The following is an 18,541-nucleotide window of genomic DNA, read 5'->3' on the forward strand; positions in this document are numbered from 1 at the left end:
GTTGCATGCATACAAGCCCCGGATGTGTCCGTCTGCAAACCAGCCAAGCAAATCTACTACCTGGAAAGTTTCCACCCCATAGCTCCCCAGATCATATTCTGCCCTGGCTTATTGAAGGTTGCCCAGATGCACTGTGAGGAGACCCCAGGTATCCCCCTGACCTCCTGAAATGGACCCCCTAGCTCCCTTAGAAATGGTCTGAGAGGATAAGTTCTAAAAATTTCTAAAATATAACCAACAATTCCAGACACTGAGATCCCATTCACTTGGGAATCTTGCAATGGAAAATTGAAGTGTTTCCCTGTATGAATTCATGGGTCTCTTTTTATTTAAAAAAGTTGCATATCTAAATATCAAAAGACAATGGGCCACCCTCCTACTCAAACCCCTGCTCCCTGACGTTCACTCAGTTCCCCAGGGAATGCCTCTGCCTGCTACTCCTTCACCTGTGTGATGAAAAAAATGACAGAGTGCATTGAAAATCTAAAGTGTGGTTACCCTGTTGATATGGACCCGAAAACCACTTATTTTATATGGTCTAAATTTCTGTGGGGAACATCACAGCAACCTGACAAACAAATCACAGTTTTCCCCATTGGGATTAACTTTCCCAAGACCTCTCTTCCTATTCAGAGAGCAGCATACTTTTGCAGGTAGTAATCAGATGTCACAAATTATGGGCCTGATTCAATCCAAATTATGCACAGAGCTGGGGCTTGGGGGGGGGCTTCTTTTGATTCTTCTCAGCTCTTTGCAGATGATCTAAATGCCAAGCCTGTTTACATCCCCAACTGGCTCCTTTACAGTGCCATAAGCCAATCAGAGGGGAAGCAGAAGGAGAAGCAAAGCACTCAGCTAGCTATTTCTCTCAAAGCACAAACAAAAGTTCTAGCATTAGCAGAATGCACCTTCCTGCCTCGTGCCTGATAAAACAGTGCTACACGCTGTGGAGCTGGCTCCAGCAACAGTCAAGAAAGAAGACTTGTTTTTCTGTTATTTTTTTAAAACCGAATCAAGATTTTGATTTTCAAAAAATAAATTCTTAGCCCCTAACTTGTTCTCTTCTTTCTGAAAGGCCCAGTCCTAAGAAGGAACGACCTGAAATATTGACTTTATAATATTTATTGGCGTTCATATCTCCAGTTTTCTCAGTGGGGGCCTGGGGGTGGAGAGGGTTGTTTTTCTCATATAGTTGGAACACGGTTCTTTCTGGCTCATTTCGCAGCCTCCGACTTCTAGCTTAGGTAAGCCAGGTACTCAGTAGCATCAACAACTGAATTCCTGAGCATCAAATTTAAGGGAAAATAGGCTGAAATGATTTGAGGGAGGCAAGGTATGTGCAAAAACATAAAAAGTCTTTTGTGCCTAGAGGGAGTGGATACAAACCCCCTCAAAGTTCAGAAAATTGAAAGTTAGCCTTTAGCAAACTCAAGAAACCCCTAGAGCATCAGGCCAGCGCTTTTCAAAAATTAGAAATAGAAAGCTATGTTTTATTATTCATAATCTGCTCTCTCACTAGTTCGAACATAATTTGTAAACCCTGAAAGACAATTTCTCCTTTTCAGCTAAGGAATAAGTTGTCTATGAATTGTTCTAAAACTATCCCCAAATTTTCCATCACAGAAAGAAAAACAGGTAAGAATGCTTAACATAAATATTCTGTTTTTGATGGAGATGAAGTGAAATAAATAGTAAGTAAGAAGAAAAGAATGAAAAGAGGAATCACGAAGTCAAAGCAAAAAGCTTTCCTTGGATTTAGAGATGTTGCGTTTGGAGAAATACTGAAATACTGGAGGAATTTCCTAAGCAGAAATTTCAAAACCTATGCTCCTACCTATGTACTTGTGTGCCAAAGTACAAAGGCAAACAACTGCATACTCCCTGTTTACTAAGCTTTCCTTCACCATTTGTTCCCAAGGCAGAACCCAAATTCCACCAAAGCTATCAAAATCACAAGTGCCATTCCCTTGGTCTCCACCACAGATTAATTATTTTACAAATAAATGGACATATGTGCCAAATGGGGCTTTTAGATGGGAAACACTAAATGCTGTAAATTAATCATCATTTGCCAATGGGATGGAATACTATGCAGCTATACAAACAGGCTGGAAAGTCCCCCAGGCCCTAATGTGGAATAATTGCAGAGATATATTCTAAGGTGGAGAAAAAAAAAAAAAAAAGCAAGGCACAGAACAGTTTCTACAGTGGGCTTCCATTTGTGCAAAGAGAGTACTTTTAACAGAGAGCAAGAAATATGATTACTTGTTTATGAAAAAACTCTCTAGAAAGACAGCCAAGGTACCGAGGGACCAAATGGGAAGAAATCTTGTCACTGTACATTCTCTTCTATCTTTTGAATTATGCGCCGAATGAAGGTTTTACCCAGTCAAAAAATAAATATGATGCTTTACAAATACAATCTGACAAAGCACATATTTTTCACTTGAGTGTTTGGATGGACAGGAGGGCAATCCTGGGAATAAAAGAACTCTTCCCTTTTGAGGTTGAGAGCTGGCCCCCTGTAATCCAGGAGTCCCCTTGCCTCTAAAAGCCTTTAGGGGGCCAGCACAGTCCAGAAGGAAGGTCCAGGGCTCGCCAGCGAATTTTTATCAGTTCACTGGGGGCTGGCCTGGCCAAGGAGCCCAGGCTGCCCGCTGCGACGCCTAAGCCGTGACAGCTGCATAAACTGGCGGTGCCCCAGCCTGACCTATTTCAGAGACAGGTCAGCCCAGTGCACGCGGGGATAAGAAAACAACCTTCCCTCTCTCCAGCGGCTGTTCCAGTGGGAGAACTGTGGGGCAGGAGCTCTCCAGCCTCCACAAGTCTTACAAGCCAGGCGACTTACTTTTCAACCTCGTATCGCACCCACAACCACACAGACATCCCAAGCTTTGAGGGTTGGAGAGAGGGGAAACTGAATAGAGGGATCATTGAAATGTATCCTCCAGCTTAACGAAGGCTGTTCTGGAAAGTTTCCTTAATGTTTCTGAATTCAAATTTTAAAGGAGGGATTATGAAGTATCCTGCAGAAAGAAAGAAGAACGCACACAATCTCCCGTTTGGAGCTATAAAGGCATTTAAAGCAACGAAGCAAGCTGAAGAAGGGATGTGAGGAGAAATTATACCAACCCGATTCTATGAGATGAAGGATTGTACCAGGATTGCAGGAGTAAGAACTCCTGTGTGAGATCTGTTTTCAAAAAGCAACGTGCCTGACAATCCCATGGGAAGAAAAACTTGTGCAAACAAATACACAAACAAAACAAAGAAAAGATAAATGTAGAAGCGTCTTAAATAACCAAGTTAGTCTAAGAGACAAAAGCCATCTTTACAGACTGGGAGAGAAAGTAATTTAAAAATATCTTTTGATATCTCAGTGAATGATTTTCAAATTTTATTTTTTCATTTCTATTAAGTCAATAAACTCTATTAAAGAGTTTCTTATAAACTCAATCTTTTGGCTCAGCGAAAGCAGACTTTGTGGTGTGTGTGAGCATGCGTGCGTGCATGTGTGCATGTATGGGTGTTGGTCTTTATTGTTGTTCTTAAGCCTGAATTAAGCTTTTATCTGCCCTTAGGCAGAGCCCATCTGCTGGTAGGCTAGTCACTTTCTGCATGTTCAGAGGGTTTTTCCCCCCAAGATTTTGAGTTTTCCTGTGAGATAAGTGAAACTTGCATGTAACTTACATCTTCTTTTTTTTTTCCCCCAATTACCCTGTGAAATTGGTATGATGTGTGCCCACCTTACCAGACATCAAAATGGAAATTCAAGGGGTTGCACCTTAAATGTGCTTGGTCTCAATTTTAGAGTAACATTGGTGATGCAAGTAGACCACTTTTACCTTGCATGCTATGCTCTTATCAGGTAAGCAAAAACATGAAAAAGGACTTTGGGGGTGTGTTTTAAGTCATACAAGTAACACTCAATTGCTTTAGTGAACCTCAATCAGGAAACCAGCCAAGTAGGGATTCAGAAAGAAAGAACCTGTTGCTTTTGTTATAATAAAATGAATTGGAATAATTAATTTTCTTTAGTTCAGGTTGTGCTCAACCACAGTAATTGAGAGACACACATGCACTCATCCTCTGGCCAAGATTTTCTTAATCATGGTAGGATATTTGAAAATTGGAAGAATTTGAAAATACACATTTGAAGATAGGCTCTATGAGTCTACAATTGTTTAAAAATAGGTTTTTTTTTTTAAAGATAGACACTATAAAGGAAACAAAAATGATGTTAATACCCCTGGACAATGCCTAAGTGACCATTGACTGGGTAAGTTAATGCCTATATTAGGGTTTGCCAAAAAGTAAGATATAATGGGTATGGTGGCTGTACTTTTAGCTTCTCTGTGTACCTGTGGAAAACACAAGCCTAAAAATGTAGGCTTTCTGTTAAAAATGTAAATTTGTATGTGACCATATAAGCATTGACTATGAAAGTATACAAAAACCAATTCCATCTTTCAAGATCAACTGCACACAGCAATTAACTTTCTTAGCCATTCTGTCCTAACTCACTTATTGTTTCCATCTAATGACATAAGGTCAGTACATTTAATTGTGCAGTTTGTTTCTGAAATATGTCCACCATTCAATTACATATTTTTTTAAACTTATGTTTAAGCAAGCCTCCATAAAACTACACTGTTTGAATTCTCAATATGATCCTGGAAATTTTTGAAATGCTGAAAATTAGTGGTATTTCCTCTTCCTCAATCTTGTGTTAGACAGCCAAAAAGAGTCTCCCATTCTTGTCACAAAGCATTTTGATCAGAGGTTTTAAAATAGAATCCAATGGAATTAAATCCAGAATGAGTGGGAAATTGGCTCCTAGAGAGTTTATAATAATATATTATTGTAGATGCAGTAAATCTGGCCAAATAAAAGTACATAAGAGTCAAGGAATAACTAAATGGGTTTAAGGAGACAAATACAGCTAGTTTGCTATTGCCTATCATGAGTTCTAATCTGTTTGGGGAAGATTCATTCCTCAATAAGAAGGACATAAAATCTCAGACTACTTACTCTGATCGAGTTGCTTCAACCAAAGAAAAGGGGTTCTTTGTTGTTTTTGTCTTTTTTTAATTTAAAATCCTGCAGCAAAAACCTAAATGCTAATATATTTTGCAATATGCAATGTGCAAAGTAAAACTCTCAGGTTTTTTTTTTTCTAAGAGAAATGTGCATCCAATCAAATTCTAAATTTTACACTATTGCCCTTTATTAAAATACAATTATATCTTTACAGAAAAGTAGTCATTTCCATGATAGAAATTATCTGTCAGTCTCTTCTTAGTTTCATCAGGAAGGGAGGAAAATAGACACTGAGGATAAGACTTCATAAAGCCTACTATTTCTCAAGTGTCTTCAACAATGACTTCCCATGTGTTTACAGCTTCCTTTGCCAGTGGTGAAGTTTCTAACTCATCCCTCTTAAGTAAATGTTTTATAATGATAATAAGCATTCTTATAATGGTGTCTGTTCTAGTTACAAACTGGAAATTATATACATTCTGTTATTTGAGAGCATAAGACCATCACAGATAATGTGAGGGAAAGCTTTTAGAGGAAAGATATCCCCATTTCATCAAGGCTTAATACTACTGGAGCTCAGTGTTTGGCCCAACACTGCAAGGAAGTGCTGACAGCTGAGCTGTGCCACTTTCTACCAGAGACTGGAATGAAGGAGGTAAGAAAATCTTTCCCAGCAGAGCAGAAGATAGTCCTCTGTTCCCATTTTAGTGTACCGAGAGAATGGCAACTTGTGAAATTCCCTTTCACTTTCTTTGATCACATTTTCCCAGCTAAAGGCAGCCAGTTTTATGTTTTTACAATAATATCAATTTTTAATTTATTTCTTCCAGCCTTATTGAGGTGTAATTGACATAAGTCAGTTGTTGGGTCAGTAATTCTGAGATCAGACCCCACTCAGAGCATGACTCTGCTGTCCCCCTGGGACTATACAAAACACATAGCCTGATACCCAAAGGGGAAAAGTCACTTTAACTCTGCATGTATATAAATATACATGTACATGGAAAATGCAACAAAGAACTCTCTAATGCTGCATCTGGACCCAGGACAAGGTAATCATAATAGATCTGAGCTGACTCACACTTCCAGCTTAATCAATTTCAGGCAGTTGTCCCACATTGCATTGGCTGGGACTATTTCAAAGAGCATTTGAGCACAGGTAGACTATTAATTATTGGGGAGATTATAGTAGAAAATACCTGCGACTCATCCTGACTCTGTATGTCAAGATTCATTTTGTTCAAGAGTGAACAAGAAATAGTAAAAAAATAAAACAAAAAAAATTTTTAATGCACAATTATTTAGTAGTGAAATGAGCAGAGTCAGAGAAAGGGATTCAGAAACCCCTCCCCACACGGGCAGCTCCATGATGCTCAGTTGAATATTCAAAGCCTGAATCTGGCATAAATTTCACAACCTCAGAGTGATTTGTTGGAATTTGCAAATTAAGCACAGAGATGGTATTTCCAAAAGAGCCCTTGCAGGAGTTTCAGCATAATAAAAGGAAAATCTATCCAAAAATATTGAATTCTAAAACCAAAGAGAGAGCGAGAAGAAGAAAGCCTAATAGTTCATCAAAAAATCAGCAGCCCCAAAAGTCATTAAATTATTCAGGAAACTAGTTTTCCAGTATTCAACCGCAAAGCTAAATATGAATTGGGAAGCTGCGATGTTACCTCAAGTTCTGATAACTCTAAAAAGTGTAATCCATAGGACAAATAAACCTTTTTGTGTATGTGCAACTGGGTATAGTTTACTGCCAGGATAATTCATAGTGACTGACTTATAAATAAACTTTAACGATGCACAAAGTATACACACAAACAAACACATATCTGCTTCTACATTATAGGACATTTAAAAATATACATGTGACTCATCTAACCATCCATAAACACAAAAATTACAGAAACATGTGTAGAGAAATGCAGTCAGTATAACTCCCAGTGTCCTGTGTATTTAATTATTCCCCACCTAGTATTACATAAAACTTCAACAGCTTTCCTTTATATCATTCCAGCTTGGAAGGCAACTCCAGTGAAACTTCCATATTTAAGAATTTAGTGACATGCGGATCTTACTCTCCATGCCTCCAGCCACCTCCCCCAAAGGAGAATATATTTGATGATAAATTCACCATCTTAGCCTAAGTTCCAAACAAGAAATCACCATAGGATAATTAAAAACACCCCATGAATCTCTTCTCTACAAACATAGGACATGTAACTGGTTTCGCTTCCTATTTCTTAAAGAGAATTTGGTCAATCCTCCTTAGAGGTTTCAGAGGAAAAGGAGGATTTTCCAAGACAGATAAGTTGAAATGATCCCGCTTTGATCTCAGTGGTTAAGAATCCCTCACAATGGAAGATGGCCACTGAGGGGCCGAGATCCTGGCCTTTTAATGCGTAACAATGGTATCAACAAACAGCTACTTAATCAATATTTGGCCAGAGCTGCTGAAAACTTTCTTTTCAGATTTTAATTCCTAGTTGTAAAACAACCCCCCAACAGCCAGTGAGATAAGGCATTAAACTGACTGCTTAATTGCCTTTTAATGTCTTGTTAGTTATGTATGTACATTCTTAATGGTTCTTTAATCTTTATTTACCCGCATAAGTTACCTGTCTGTAGGAACTCCCTCCCCAAACTGAACCTTCTCTGTCCCAGCCCTGGATGAACTTCTTACCATTTGTTTGTTGCTTTTAATATTCATTGACTGTTTATTTAGGTACAACTTAAACATTTAATCTCAAGGTTAGGAAGGTTTTTTGTTTTTTTGTTTGTTTTGGGGGAGGTGGATGTGTGTGTGTGTGTGTGTGTGTCCTCAAAATATACTTATTCATGAACGTTGAACCTGGGTTCAGTGGCATCTCCCCTAGTCACCTGATTGATTTCCGCATATTCCACTCCCTGAACCGAGGCGCACTTGCTGGTTCCGCCTCACCGCCCCGATGGGTTTTATGCTCAGCCCTGGGGACTCTTAAATGACCCTTCAGTAATTATTACGCACTTGAAGCCCCTTACATCCCCGTTCCGGTGCTATCAACAATCAAATCAAACTTCAAAATAAACATACAATTTCAAGCATTAATTAGAAAATCTGCATGTTTCCAATGAGGCTAGAAAGTAAGCATACAGCAGTCACCAAACAAACCAGCGGAAAAGGAAAGCTACGACCCGAACTCTGCCGTTTCCTTTTTAATCAGTCCAACAGAAAAATCGTAACCGCTATATCCTGGAAAAGAACGCGGCGTGGTGTTTTCATTTAATTCAAGTTCTGATATTTCCAGTACATTTAAAAATGGGTGATCGTTCCTCGCTGAGTATTGTAAGGGCTTCAGAAAACACAAAATTTACCAAAAAGACTAGAGACGACATTGGGGTCAGATTCGTGATTCCGACAAATGGACTTGGAGAGTGGGCTGTCCACTTTAATAAAGGTTCGGATGCCACAAACCTAAAAGATCTTATAGCCCATGATTTTAATCTGTGGGAAAGTTCCTCCCCCCCTCCCACCGCCTGTCCCCCGCGCCCTTAGCCTCGCGCCAAAATGTCCCTCCCGGTTAACTGGGGGTGGGGTGGGGGTGGGGGGAAACAGCCTTCCCTTCCCCTCGACTTCAGTAGCTCTCCCGTTAATGATAAAATGCTCTTTTTATGATTCTACTGGAAATGAAATACTTCCGGGACCTTTAAAACGCCTGCGCCTTTTTAATGGCTTTCTCTTATGCCCTGCTGAAAAGTTGATGTCGTCCTCGTTCATGTTTGAAAAGCTCCTAAGTTTACAAACCCTAGCAAATTGTCATTTTTTACTTTCTCAAAAAAAAAAAAAAAGACACGTTTTTTCCTAAATGTCCAATTGAAAGCGAGCGATATGAAAGGAAGATAAGCTCCAATCGACCTATGCTTCGGGTCTCTTGGCTCAATCTTTGAAACTGTTGCAAACCTCCCACGCTCACTGATGATTCTTAAAAGGAGTAGAGTCCTATGAAAGTGTATCTCCAGCCCCAATCAAAACATCAATTTGGCAATCTGGCCTCTCTCCCCCTGCACTCCCGCACTGCCACTTCAAAGCCTCTGCAACAAGTCAGTAATTGTAACTTTGCATCCAAATATTTAAGCGAGAGTCTCGCAGTCGCGTGTCCATTTACAGTCCTCATCTGTCCTCTAATTCCATTACGGCACAAAGCAAAAATGTTTCCCAAAACTCACAAACAGGAAAAGCGTCACCCTGCTGGTGGTGGTGGTGGTGGTGGAGAAGGAGGAGGAGGAGGAGAAGGAGGAGGAGGAGGAGCTGATGAAGGAGCAGTTTCTATTGATTAGTCACTGCTTTTGTGTTAAGGGCTTTCTTTAAAATAAGAAGAAAAAAATGGGGGGAGGTTGCAGAAATTTCACTAATGTGAGCCTCAGGCAAGGAAGGGGGAAAAAAAGAGGAGAAGAAGGGGGGAGGCGGGCTGTGTCTAGATGAAAGTAAGAAGGACATAAAGGAGGCAATTGAGTCGGCTGCAGCCCGGCGAGCTAAGCTGCGAGCCGGCCGGAGCGCAGGGGAGGGGGCGGCGCGGCGCGGCGCTTTGGCGCAGATCGCAGGAGTGGGGGCCGGCCCATTGTGGCGGCGCCCGCGGGCCAGCTCTGCCGCGCCGGGGGAGGAACAGAGGCGCCCATTGAGTGGCCGCAGCGCGGGCCGTGCCCACCGCCCCCGCTGCCCCGACCGGGGCTTGGTTCCTCCGGCTGCGCCTACTCTGCTCTCGGCGCTGACTAGGGGCGGAGGAGGGTGTTGCGGGGTCGGTGCAGGGGGCCAGTTCTGGGAGGGTGGAGGGGGTGGTTCCTGGCCACCCGACTCTCTCTCCTTCCACTCGGGAGAAAGAGCTGGAAGGATAAACCCAGGAGTGGCGCACAGCATCTATTGCGCGCCACGGCGCATACAGCTGAGCGCACCCGGTCGGCCTGTCGCGCTGCTCTAGGATTGGGCGAGGGACAAGGGAAAGTTGGGAAGGTGAAAGGGGCGGGCGAAAAGAATGGGAGAGACCCCGGAGAGAAGAGTGAGGGCGGTTCTAACTTCTTTTAGGGTACCTCTCTCCCTGTGTCTTAGTGTCTGACAAATAGAAAGATGTACCTGCGAAAACCAGTCTCAGCAACATCCGACAGACCGGAAAGGAAGCTGGAACGTCCACTGAGAACGCGACACCCTGGTCAGAACACCCAACCGCCCCGCCTGAGGCTCAGGGCCCTTTATCAACTTTCATTCTGATACCAGGGCACCCTGGTATTGTTGAAGCCCAAACAACGGAGGGAATTTTTTTTTTTTGAATTTTCTAAACTTCTCTTCAAACTCCACCCCACTCTCTCCTTTCTCTGGGCCGCCTTTGCCCTCCAGGGCTCATCTGTAAAGGGAGCTAGAGGCGCTGGAGAGACTGACGCTGCATCGTCCTTGACAAGCCCAAATTAAATTAGACTTCGCCTCTGAGGTGTGTGTATATGTGTTTTCAACGATTCAGCCCCCGCTGGGGAAAATACTCTGATTTTTTTAAATGGTAGCAATTGCCCTTCAATGGCAGCGGGCCCGACTAGATGGCCCAAAAGACTAGAAACATTTTGTAGGTGAAATGGCCACTTTTTCCACGCTGGAGAGTCCATAAAACTTCCTGGTGCAGCAGCTATTGGGGCTCATTGAATAATTCATCCCTCATTGCAAGCCCATAATGTCTATTCTCAGCCCTTTGTGGGGCTGTTTTCTCTTCTTTTCTCCTTGAATTATAAAAAGGTTGCCTTCCTTTGTTCACATCAAGCTGCTGCGAGCTGGAGCTTTGTCTGGGCCGAGCTAAAGTGTGAGTTTCAATGGACTCTCCAGGCTTTGTCTCCCAAGTTCATCTCCAAGTGTAGATTGTGTAGAGAAGGCCTTCTTTGTAAAAGCTGGAAAAGTTGTACAAATGTTTGACCAGCTCATTTGGGGCGTTTTGTCTCCTGGGCCTCGGTTGCCGGTAGCTGCGAGGGAGCTGCCGATCTGCCGCGCAGGCGCCTCCAGCAACAAGTAGCAAAGCCTTGCCACCCTCCATCCCCCTTCCTGAGCCTCCCCTACCCGCTGGGCTTATGGCCCCGCTGCCTGCTGGGGTCCGTTGGGTTTGGGGTGGGCTGGTTTCTCGCCCTCCTCCCTCCCCAGCATCTCCACGCTGCATCTAAATCTATGTCCCTTCGAGGTCGTGTACAGAGTTTGCATTGATTTGTAAAGCTGCTGCCCCGGAGGGACAGCGGTTCGCCCCGTGGTTGGGCAAATGATCGGCTTCCCTACCCACAATCCTGCCCCGGACGCCACTGGCTGGGGTCTGAGACCCAATTGGTCGAAGTGGGTGACCGCTTCAAGCTCACCTGGTGAACTCAAAAGTCAACTCAGTCTAACCAAGTCTCGGCCCCAGGCGAGGGAAGGCCACGCGTGGGCGGGGTGGGGGGCGCGACTCCAGACACTTTGCGTCTTTGAAGAGGTGCAATCTTCCCCAAGGCCGAAAGTGCTGAGACTCTCCTGAGGCTGTGAACGCTTTGGGGTTCAGTTCCCAAAGGGTCGACTTTTTTGTGGGAGGGGGTTACCTTTAGAATCTGGAGATAACCCGCAGCTGGTAAAAGGGAAGCAAGCTGCACTTATGGCTCCACGGGGGAGATTTTTCTCTTGAGGCTGGCAGTTCGCAGCCAACAAGAAGCCATTAGTCCGCTCCCCAGGGCGGAGAAAGGGTGCCAGCACCGCGTGCCCAAGAACCCGGATCTCTTCAGTTTGTAGCCCAGAGCTTAGGCTTGTTTTACTTTCCAGAGACACACAGCTCAAATCCTACCGCATTTGGAAACCAATTTAAAAGGGAAAAAAAAGCCAATCTACACATATATATCTATGACAGTCAGCGCCATACAACTTTGGCACCCTTCTGCCTAAAAGAGTTTTGAGTCTCTTCCTCTCCAGAACCCTGTCCCCCACCCTCTCTCCCTCGCTCCCCTCCCTACTCTGCTGTGGGAAAGACTCTGGAGATCCGGGCCTTTCCTAAGGGCGCAAAAGTCCCTTTAATCTCCGGAGGCTCACGGACTGCCCTTAGCCCCCCCCCCCATTCAGAGATGCCCAGTGCCTTATGCCTGAGGGCGAGAGAGTAGCCCCACACCTAGAGCACAATTCGCAGTTCCAGACTCCCAAGGACTGAGAGTGGTGCGGCAGGAAAATAGATAAAATAGAAGAGAAAAAAAAAAGACAAAAAACAGACCCTAAAAGATTTTTGTGTTCCCTGCAAGTGCGTCTCTGGTCCTTCCCTTGAATGCTCTTAGCCGGATGCAGTAGATATGAGCAAGGAGGCACCTTGACACGAGCCGGGGCTGCGCTGCCCTCAAGGCCCCCAACGTCAGAGCGCGGATGTTTGCCGAGGCGCAGGACGACAGGGCGCCGCCCAGCGCGCCGCCGCTTACCTCGCTCGCTTAGGATGCCGTCGATGCTGTGTTTCGTCTTCTTCTCGCTCTCCTCAGCCTCCTTTCTCTCCAGATCGGCCTCCTCCTCTTCGCCTTTCCCGAATTTACTCCTCAGGATGCGGCTGATGGAACTCACTGGGGGCGGGAGGAGGAAGGGAGCGCATAGGACTGAGACTTGTAGGGCCCTGCTGGAAGGGGCCCACCAGTCCCCAGTCGGGGTAGGAATGAGGGGCCTAGAAGGCCTGCCATGAACAGCTTGCTTTGGTCTCCTCCAGCATCTTTGGGCATCCTCACCTTTCTAGACTCTTCCCCTCCTGAAATCCCCCGTCGCCTTATCGGCTTCTAGGGAACAGGGAACCGGGAGCCTGGAAAGTTTGAGCCTTCAAGTTAGGGCCAGGGACCGCCGTCTCCGTCCTCTCTCCCCAGTAGGAAGCGTTTCCCTCCTTGATTCCAAAGACAGGTCTCTAGATCTCCAATCTAAGGAAATTCTCCCACTGGCCCATCCTGCACCCCCTCAGCCGGAAAGCATTGCGCCCCACAGTTCACATTAAGGGAGGCAGAACCAGAGAGGACCCGTTCCCTGCAATTCAACTTTTTTTGAGGCTATAAAGGGTTTAAATTTCAACTGCGGAATCGTTTCCTATTGTAAAAATCAAAAGAAAATGCACTCTCCCCATTTATTTTTTCCAGATTCCAGTCTGGTAAACAAATCCATGCTCTGAAATATCTCGTTCTCGCAGGGGGGGGGGTAAGGGAGTTTCCTTTTAATTAAAAACAAACCCGTGCGCCCTCGCGCTCGCCCTGCACTCGCCCCTCTTCTCTGTCCGCCTCCCCCTGGCCGCCGGGGGCGCCGGATGATCCCTGGGACTCTCCCAGAAAAAAAATCTTGGCGGTTGCCGAAGCCTTCCTTCCTATGAGCACCCAGCGAAGTCTCCTTTGGCGCGGCCCCATCTCCCTTCAGTTGGGGTTACCCAAACATTTGTTTCTTTTTAAAAGGGAACATCAATATTAATAAACGTTTGGCCTCTGCCTCGCGTTTCCTGCCCTGCCTGCACGACAGAAATTCTCTTTGGGGAGCCCTCAGCGGCAGTCTCTCAACCCCAGGACAAGCAGCTCATCATTCCTCCATAAAACACCAAAAATGTCTAGTTCGTAAATATTTCAGAGCCCTGGGAGGGGCTGCCCGCCTATCCCCAGATCGACCAGCGGGGTGATTATGGTTCGGCTGGGAACGGCGGCTGACGTCTTGTCTCAGGAAGACGTTTAATGGGCCTCGTACCTGAGGGTACGGTGTTTCGATCACAGACCGCGTCCTTGAGTAGTTTGTCTCGAATTTCCCAGCTGAACATGCCGGGGTTCTCTCTTTTATATTCCTCAATTTTCTTCTCCACGTCAGGCGTTGTCACCTGCTTTAAGAGAACAGGCAGGCAAGCGTTGGTACCCAGTCCTCTGGGCCAGATGTCGAAGCCTCACTGTCTGCGGGCCTGACGGGATGCTCCTTGCAACCCCTGGGAAGGTCCCCCTGGTTAGCAAAAAGGACCCTGACACCCCAAGGCAGTTTAAAAGGGGCAGAGAGAAAACCATCCCAGCCTGCAGCAGCCTGGGAACTCTTCTCCCCCAGTGAGCTCCCACAATTAGGATAATTTAAGAAAAGGTACAACACATTACAGGGGGTGTACCTTCTGATCCATGTGAATAAAGAAATGTAACTCTTTACACTGAGTCCACTGGAAAACGAAACTAAAAAAGGAACGCTTGAAAGAGGGGCAGAAGCATCCAGTGAAATCTGTAACTTGTGCCTTTCCAAAGGTGCACGAGATTTTAGCTAAAGTGAAGAGCAAAATGAAATGCAAAAGGTGAGTATCTAGGTTTTAAGTATTAGAATGGATAGCAAATATGGATCATTTGAGAGACTGGCTCTTTTTTCCCCCAATAAAAAACGTTTTCAGAGATTCAAAGAGGGTTGGCATGGGAGGAGAGGCTGTTGTTTGGAAGTTTTCAGTTTACCAGAACTCTCCTTTTAATTTTGCACTGTGGCAACTAGAAAATTACTTTAGATTTTCCCCACATCCAGAAGAAAAGGCAGACCTTATATAATCCCCTTCTACTTAGTCCTAACCAGTGTGACTCTCTTTCCCTTTTTTTTTTTTTAAGAAGAACTGAAATAGTTGGAGGATAGCACCAAACTTTTAAAAGCCATATCATTGGCTCATTGCATAAGCAACAAATCACCCTAGCTTTTGACTCCTCGAGGACAGTTCGCACGGGAGGTGATTGAGGATGGGAGTTGGGAAAGAAGCCATTAGAAAACCAAAAGAGGCTCCTTGGGTTAGTTTTGGAAAGGGCAGTGCAGTAGCTGGGAGCTGGAAAGATACTTAGGAAAGAAACAAGCAACAGGTGGGCATATACGCCTTGCACTCTTGAGGTGTTTGCCTATTAAAATAACTTGATGAGGACTCTGGGATTTAAGGCATAAAAACAAATGCTTTATCTCCTTTGCAAAATAAAAATAAAAAGGCTATAGTTTTTCCTTAGCATTTATCAAGGAGCACCAGCTCAAACAGCTCTCTAACCCCCTCCCTTCACCCCCAACAGACACACACACACACACACACACACACACACACACACACCTTCTTGGATGTGAGAAAAAAACTCTTTGGGAAGCCCTGGATGGTAGTCCTTGCCCTCAGCCACCCTTTTCTAACTCTGGACACTGCAGCCAGGAGGCCTCCAGAGACAGGCCACGCACTCACCTTGGGCTTACTGCCGCCGATGGCACCAGGCCGGATGGAGCCTGTCTCTTGATACCTGCACAGGATCTTAGAGACACAGCCGTGGGACACACGCAGCTGGCGGGAGATGACACAGGGCCGGATGCCGTGGTGGGCCATCTCCACGATCTTGTGGCGGATGTGGTTGGGTAGTGGCCTGCCATTGATAAATACACCACCGAGCTGGTTGACCCGGCCCTGGCCAAGGGGAGTGGACACTGGGAGCAGGAGGTGAAAAGAGAGGCAAAAACAGAATGTCATTTTGGGAGCACAGAGAGCAGCCCCAAAGATGAACGAACCTAATTTTGCACTCTTCTGACCAATTGGCAGGTGACTGCCTCAGCACTGAAACTGCTTGATTCAGGCTCCCTGCCCCAGACCCTACTTCAACCACATTTGTTCAAATTAGTCAGCAGTTTAGGGGCAGATAATCTTGTATGAAGGGAGCAACCAGGGCACAATAACTTGCTCCAGTGAAATTGCCTTTCCTTTGGGCCCAGGAGAGGGGACAGTTTGTGGTGGGTGACCCTGAGGCTGGTCAAGGAACAGCCTCCAGGCATGGAGAAGTTCACCGGGGCTCTGGCTTTCTCAAACTCTCTCTAGTTGGGGTGGCTTACTTTCTAAGCAACTTGGAGGAGCTAACAGCCCTTCAGGTTTCCACCTAAGAGTGCCTCAGCCAAAGGTCAAGAGGGTTCTAAAAGCTGGCCGAGGGCGGCAGCTCATGTCACCTGTTACACCTTGAAGAAAGGCAAGAGTCCCCTGGCAGGCCCTCTCGCCTGGGCTGGTGCTCTGGGTACATTCTACTCTGGACTGAGGTCCAGGGCCAGACGTCGCCTGGTCAGCATCCCGCCTCGGGCGCCCCAACCTCGCCAACGGTCTAGAAAGTCTTGGGCTTGTACCTTCTCCTGCCTTGCTGGGGTTCCAGAACCATCAGGCTGACCGAAGGGTCCTTCCCCAAATGGGTTCTGAACACTTGAGAGGACCATGGAGATGAATGGAATTCTAATTAATGAGTCAATTAATACTAAAATTTCCAAGCACGATGCTGCAGTGGCGGGCGCTACCACAACTTTGCACCGGCGAGAAAATTCTTTTGGGATGAACAAGAGTTTAGCAAACACCGGGAGCAGCTGGGACAGTTTTGCAAGATCCTTGGTGGACAAAATGCTAAGAAGTTTCTTTCTGCTGTTCAGAAGCCGGTTGATTTCTTCCCTACCAGGGCATTTCCGAAACAACAGGGGAAAGGCGACCGGCCCGGACTCAGGCCGGGCCGCAAAGCTCCGCGGGCCCTTGAGGAGAGAAGGGCGCTTCGTTAGCTCAGAGAAAATCAAGTGGTCTCGCCCTTGTTTCCTTCTGGGGGTGGGGGTATCCTGAGAATGGGCTCCTGGACTCGCCGAACGAGCCTGTGGAGACTCCGGGTTGGGTGGAGCAGCCCGGCCGAGGCCTCGGGATCCCGGCGACGCGGAGGCCCTTTCTTACCTTCCAGCGGGAACCCGCTGCGCGGGTAGTTCTGCCCTGGGCCCGGCCGCATCATCCTGGGCACGGCTCCGGCCAGCGTGGTCATCCTGGAGGCAGCTTCGCTTGGAAATTATATCCAGGTGAAGGCGAAATAGAAAGACGAGCGCGGAGCTTGTGACCCTCGGCAATTCCCCCGAGTGGAGAGCCCCTCCCCAAAAAGGATGGAAAGAGAGGGAGGGACGCGGGGAGGGGGGTTGCTCGCTCCTAGTCCAGGGAGAGGCTCGAGGTGGAACCGGGGAAAGGGGCGGGCGGGGAGGCCCCCGAGTCTACGATGCCGAGACCAGGGCGGAAAAGTTTGGTGCGAGTCTGGGCGGGCGGCCCAGCGGCAGGGAGCGCTGGGGAGGGGGCTCCGAGCGCCGCTACGAGCCTGGGAGGAGGGGTGTGGGCGGGAGCGCGGCGGGCCTGAGTCTCCTCCCGTCGTGACACCGAGTGCGGGGATCCGGGCTCGGGAGCATTTATTAGTTCTTTCACCCAAAGCTTGGTCAGGAGCCCTGAGCTGCGATTGGCCGACGGGGAGACCGTCCCGGGTGGCGGAGACACGCGCTGATTGGGCGACAGCGGCCACTTTCTCTTCCCATCCCCGGCGGTGCCCAGGCCTCCGCCGGCCCGGAGAGGAACCCGCGCTGCGCCCCTTCCCCGGGGAGAGAAGGATAGACCCACGGAAACCCGGAGAGACAGTCCGAGGGAGACGGGCAGCTGCTGAGACCGGAGAGGGGTCCTCGTCTCTCTGGCTGTCGCTCTATCTGTGTCTCTCTCCTGGACTTTCTATTTCTCTGTGTGTATCTCTGTGTCTTTCTCTGTCTCTGACTCTTTCATTCTATCTCTCTGTGTGTCTCTATGTCTACTTTTCTATTCATGACTCTCTCATTTTTCTTGGCTTATTGCCAATGAAGGGAGCAGCATTCCAATAAGAAGGCATTGGAGCCCCCAGACAGGTTTAGCCTTCCTTCCTCTGGTCCATGGCCCTGGGCCTAGGCTTATTATTGGGGGGGGGGGTCCTTCCCTATGAAATCTCTCCTAGAAGGAGTCCAGGGTGTGCTGATACGTTCTTTGTCCTCTCAGTCTGGAGGCAGGGATGGTGTGAAGTTTAGGTAGTGGCCAGAGGCCCCAGGACTGGCTAGTGGAAGGCTGGGGAAGAGGAAAGTGGGAGAAAGGCATCTCCTCTCCATGACTGAAAAACACTCTCTAGGAAGCCCTCGCTCTAAATCTGGAGGTATAGATCCCCCAATGCCTCAGCAGAGATGCGTCTATATGTTAAAGTTTTGCCCGGCTGCAGCGTTTGTTCTCAGGAATTTATTATGGTATTCAGACTAAACTGCTGGAAAAATAAAAGGAGCGAAGTCTTGGCTAGGAGCTGAAGTGTCCCCAGCAGGATATGACGCCAGGAGTGTTGTAAAGACTGTCTGTCCTTAGAGAAGGTGCTATTGTGCATAGCCTTTTATTTATAACTTGGTAAGTGCCAGCGAACTCGCCTCCTTTACACCCCCGAGTGCCAGCCCCGCACTCTGCACTGCGCTTTATTCGCTCGAGTCTATTCAGGGACTGTCACTCCGGGGCTGTGAGGTATTCAGGGCCTTAATCAATCAAAAGGATGAGAATCAGGCAGGTTTTTCCCTTTGAAATAAAGAAAACAATGACTTCTGGGCTTCAAGTTCCCCCTTTTCCTTTTACGATTTTTTGAATTTTTTCTGCGCTGGAGTTCTCCACTCTCCCCGCCCCCCAACTCACTTGACAGTTTTTACATGAACTCGGGCCCCCAACTCCAACTCCCCACCCCC

At 46.7% G+C, this 18,541-nt stretch overlaps 1 protein-coding gene across 3 annotated transcripts in view; it reads right to left on the reverse strand.

Moving 5' to 3' along the window:
• The window catches only part of PAX3 (paired box 3), a 99,239-nt gene extending 82,014 nt beyond the window's left edge, over positions 1-17,225 (reverse strand). For 2 of the 3 annotated variants that reach the window (XM_021075359.1, XM_021075357.1), the window contains exons 1-4: positions 16,725-17,225; positions 15,228-15,463; positions 13,751-13,880; positions 12,472-12,606 (exon numbers count right to left, since the gene is read on the reverse strand). In XM_021075359.1, the coding sequence (XP_020931018.1) occupies positions 12,472-12,606; positions 13,751-13,880; positions 15,228-15,463; positions 16,725-16,809 (586 nt within the window). In that variant the 5' untranslated portion in view covers positions 16,810-17,225. The remainder of the gene's footprint in view (positions 1-12,471; positions 12,607-13,750; positions 13,881-15,227; positions 15,464-16,724) is intronic. The other variant, XM_021075358.1, reaches the window with a different exon arrangement.

This window comes from Sus scrofa, chromosome 15 (genome assembly GCF_000003025.6).
Source record: "Sus scrofa isolate TJ Tabasco breed Duroc chromosome 15, Sscrofa11.1, whole genome shotgun sequence".
NCBI classification, from domain to species: domain Eukaryota; kingdom Metazoa; phylum Chordata; class Mammalia; order Artiodactyla; family Suidae; genus Sus; species Sus scrofa.